Source organism: Priapulus caudatus, unplaced genomic scaffold (assembly GCF_000485595.1).
Source record: "Priapulus caudatus unplaced genomic scaffold, Priapulus_caudatus-5.0.1 Scaffold1053, whole genome shotgun sequence".
Classification (NCBI taxonomy): domain Eukaryota; kingdom Metazoa; phylum Priapulida; class Priapulimorpha; order Priapulimorphida; family Priapulidae; genus Priapulus; species Priapulus caudatus.
In genome coordinates, this window is record NW_014578114.1 from 8,039 (window position 1) to 12,851 (window position 4,813).

At 44.0% G+C, this 4,813-nt stretch overlaps 1 protein-coding gene across 1 annotated transcript in view; it reads right to left on the reverse strand.

Moving 5' to 3' along the window:
- Nucleotides 1–287: 287 nt before the first annotated feature.
- LOC106815163 overlaps nucleotides 288–4,813 on the reverse strand; it is a 6,797-nt gene continuing 2,271 nt past the window's right edge. The window contains exons 2-3 of the mRNA XM_014819594.1: nucleotides 1,075–1,304; nucleotides 288–386 (exon numbers count right to left, since the gene is read on the reverse strand). Coding sequence (XP_014675080.1) covers nucleotides 288–386; nucleotides 1,075–1,304 — 329 coding nt within the window. The remainder of the gene's footprint in view (nucleotides 387–1,074; nucleotides 1,305–4,813) is intronic.

Sequence of the window (4,813 nt, forward strand, 5' to 3'; positions counted from 1 at the left end):
GCTAGTCGGGGGTCGGCAGAATAGGAACCTGGACAGCCTAAGAGGTGACAGGAATATGCCCGGATGAAGGGCACAGGAATCGCCGGCGTATATAAGGCGAGCGGCACGCGGACACGAGGAAGCCTACTTGCTCTATCCCCGTGTCATTGTATTACCTTGTAATGTCGAACAATACAGTCGCTTGTGGTACGTTACCTCTCTAGTTGGTGTTTACTTCATGTCTAGCGTATCCTGTACTCGTATCTAACCTACCTCACCTACCACACCTAAGTAGCCGCATATAGGCGCTACACTACACCAGTGTAGCCGATCTCCTCCAGTACGTCAAACACATCATCAGACATGAGAACATCAGCTAGTTCATCTTGATATGTCACTGATTGGATCTAGGATAACAAAGATTACAATGTTATTTTTAAAATCAACTGACAAATTTGACAGGATCTATAGAGATTTTATTATTGAATTGTGATTCCATATGGTATGTGGAAACTAACCAGGAGTAAAATCACTGGTTTCTTCACCCCCAATTATTGATTCCAGCATAAGCGCGCACGCTCTTTGGTATTTAGATATCCCCTAGAAATGCTACCACCATGATGCACCACTATGCATTCTTACATTCTGTTCATCAAATATCCCACAACTACTTGCCACATGCAGCATGCATTTAATTTATTATACTTATAGCTGGAAACATTAATTGATGGCTAGAGTACAGCCCGCTTTATTTATATATGAAATATCATCACAACTGTTTAGTACAAATATTATTTACTAAACACTATAAAAAAAATAAATATCACAATAAATACTGCTACCCGGATTTAAAAGTAGAATTTGATAGAGGTTTATTGGCTGTAATTCTGATGTTCTTTAATTCATAGATGCAATTCGACACACAAAATGATATATTGCTTAATATAGTGGCATTATTGATCACTGAAATTAATGATTGGACATTAACAAATTATTCTGCACCCTGATCTAAAACTGAAGCCTTTTTGGTCCTGAAGCCAAAACTTTTTGAGAGCCTAAAGTGCATAATTATACTTATATCAATTATTTTCATACCTTTAAAGCTGCATGTCTGTATTTGCCCACACTATCTTCGGAAGAAAGAGGCTGTCCAGATAGGTAAGCATATATCGTTGGGTGCAGATATGCAGGTGCTGGTCCTCCTTGAACAATTGACATCACCATCAATTTCCCAGCCAGCAAGAAATTCCCATTGTTGAGTGCAATGGTTGATGGCAGTGGCTTCCCTTCTCTAAACATTGTCCTGTCGATAACCGCTAGAATTTCTAAGACAATGCAAAAACAACTCGGTCAGTTCTAAAGTGAAAAAGATGGAATCTGTATACAAACACACATCATGGAATTTAATGTTGGCTTCTAGTGTTAGAAGATACAGCAAAAAGGGCCACTGTCATTTTACTAATTTTCTAGAAATCCCTTTTGCATCTTCGGGGCGAACCATTTAGCCTCGTCTACACGACGATATTTAACTCGAGTAAAGCAATAACTCGTGTTAGCGATTATGTAGCGTCTACACGACAACACCCGATAGCGTGTGTGTGTGCGTGCGTGCGTGTGCAGGAACACGTGTGTGCATGAGTGCGTTGGTGCGTACGTGCGTGTGTGTACAGGTACGCGTGCATGCATGCATGTGCACGTAAACGTGCGTGCGTGTGCACGTACACCTGCGTGCATGCGTATGTAAACGTGCGTGCATGCGTGCGTGTGTGTGTGTGTGCACGTATACGTGTGTGCGTGCGTGCGTGCGTGCGTGCGTATGCAAGTACACGTGCGTGTGTACGTGCACGTGCGTTCGTGCGTGCGTGCGTGCATGTGCACTTACACGTGCGTACATGCGTGCGTGCGTGTGTACGTGTGCATGTACACGTGTGTGCATGCGCGCGTGTGTGTGCATGTACACGTGCGTGCATGAGTGTGTGCGTGCGGGCATGAGTGTGTGCGTGCGTGCGTGTGTACGTACATCATACTAGTGTTGCCGCCTATCGTGGAGTCATGTACTATTCGCTAACTTGAGTTAAGCGTCTATACGGGGCCTTAACTCGAGTTATGGTAACTCAAGTTAGCTTCACCTCAATTGACTGGCGAGGTTAAGCTAACTTGAGTTAAGGCCCCGTATAGACGCTTAACTCAAGTTAAATGTCGTCGTGTAGACGAGGCTTCCATTTATCTTGTGAAGGGGGGGGGTGTTGGAAGAGTTAAAAAATTCCCTGCAGACCCCAAAGCCATAAAGCAAGGAAAAAATATGGGTATGTTTATTTCTGGAGAAACAAATATCGATCATGCATAGATTGTGTTCCCAACTGGGGCAAAAAAATCCTGCAATGCTTAATCTGTCTAAAAAAATATTGCACTGCTTGACGACTTAACAAAATATCTCGCCTGTAAGTCAGTAAGAAAAAAAATTCCAAGGAGAAATCTTCCACCCACCCCCCTCTCAAAAGTCAAATGGTTCGCTCTTTATCAGGGGTAGGCACGTATGTCATGCAAGACTATGAGGGTCTACCAATTGTCATTGTTGCTTGCTATTGTATCAGGTTGTTACCATCTGGTGTAATAATATAGTAATATATTATTATTGGCAAATCAGCTTGTTATTATCATACATGGCTCCAAATGCAAACATAATGTTGAACTTGGCCTGTTTTTCACAAAAATATTGTGAGTAGACATCGCATGTGCAACTGTGTTAAGTTCGAGCCCTGCAATCTCTATCATTATCACAATATTACAAATTCTGGTCTACCTGAGAAAAATTCCCGTCTTGGCCCTCCATCGTCCACTGCAGTCTCTCCAATAAATTCCACTTTGATGGGGATTTGGGGAGACAGTTTTGGCCCATACCTTTGCACATCTACCCACAAGTTGGTGCGACGAATACGTAGCTTCATGGGTTTGTTGGTAGACAGATCCGGCACTAAGCTGCTTATTACGTCGTTTAAACTTTCGTTGGACCTTGCCATCGAGACATCTTCCTCTCCAATAGGGTGTTCTGATTCCTCTTTGTCATTGTTTCCCACCCAAATATCAGCGCAGATGTCGGCATGGTCTGCAATGATTCTGAGAGGAAATTGCTCAGAGCATATCGGACACTCCACCAAGGCCATTGAGTCATCTTCGACATCGGTAATTGTAGTACTAGCAGTAGCAGTGCTAGTGCCAGCTTCGTCAATAATCACAGTATGAATCGAAACTGCACCACTTGATGCAGTAGAACTTGTGCCTGCAGAGGATGCGTTGACAAAACTTTTCCTGTCAAATATGCTTTTCTCTAAGTCTAATCTGACTCAGAGCTACTACTCAGCTGTCCCATCGTCGTTTCTGCTAATATGTAGTCTACCTTTAGGGCGATATACAGAGTTATTCTATTGTAATTTTTCCCCACTTCTTCTTTGTAGTCTTGCAACTTGAATGGTTGCTGACTCCCAGGGATGTTCTCTACCAAACTCCCGTCCGGGTATAGGAGAACGTAGTCCGAGTCCATGCTTGTGTCAAGGGTCACATCGTGATTGGTGTGTTTCAGTGCGGCCTTCTCCTTGACGAGCGAAGCATTGGCGCTCGGGGCCACTCTGATTCGTAGACACTTACCACGGATGGTCTTGAAGTAGCCATTTACATACTTTTTAAGGCCGATGTTTATGGCAACGTCTGTTGGTTCTGAGGCCAATGCCTTTCCTGGTCTACTTCTCTTGGCCTTTGGCTAAAACCTTGATTGGCGCTGACCCTCTTTTATCTTTCTAAAATCCTCAAAACTTACTGACGGACGATTCGTTGTACTACTGCTAGTAGTGGTAGACCAACCAGGATCAATGACAATCGAAGTCTTTACCGAAATACCGCAATTTGAGCAGTAATTAGATGTTGACGTAACCTCCAACACGCACTGTGAGCAAAACATTGCGGTTCTTCAGTCGCCAATTTCAGATAAACACCCGATCGTTTGTCGAACCGATATTGACGATTGACGCAATGGGTAACGCCAGCGTCACTATGTAACATGTTACTATGGAGTGTGCTGCCATCGCGCGACCAAAATCTTCAACGTTTTGCTGGCGTTTGCATCTGTGTTGTGGGATTTTGCATTTGTGTTGTGGCGTTTGCATTTGCGTTGTGGCGTTTGCATTTGTGTTGTGGGATTTTGCATTTGTGTTGTGGCGTTTGCATTTGTGTTGTGGCGTTTGCATTCGCGTTGTGGCGTTTGCATTTATGTTGCGGGATTTGCATTTGTGTTGTGGGATTTGCATTTGTGTTGTGGGATTTGCATTTCTGTTGTGGGATTTGTATCTCTGGTGAGCCTTCTGCGCCACCGTAACATGCTCCCCATATATATATACATATATACGGTGTGTGCGGAAAACTATGACCCGGAAAACTATGACCCGGAAAACTATGACCCCGACAAAACTTACCTCTTACCTCCTTTGCAGGCGTTGGAGAGTGTTAGGTTAGCGTTTAGTCATGCTCCCCGTATATATATACATATATACGGTGTGTGCGGAAAACTATGACCCGGAAAACTATGACCCGGAAAACTATGACCCGGAAAACTATGACCCGGAAAACTATGACCCGGAAAACTATGACCCAGAAAACTATGACCCGGAAAACTATGACCCGGAAAACTATGACCCCGACAAAACCTACCTCTTACCTCCTTTGCAGGCGTTGGAGAGTGTTGGGTTAGCGTTTAGTCAGCGTTTGAGAGTGTGGAGAAGGAGGAAGGGGAGAAGGAGGGGGAGAAGGGAGCTGGTGGAGGAGGAGGGGGAGAAGGGAGAAG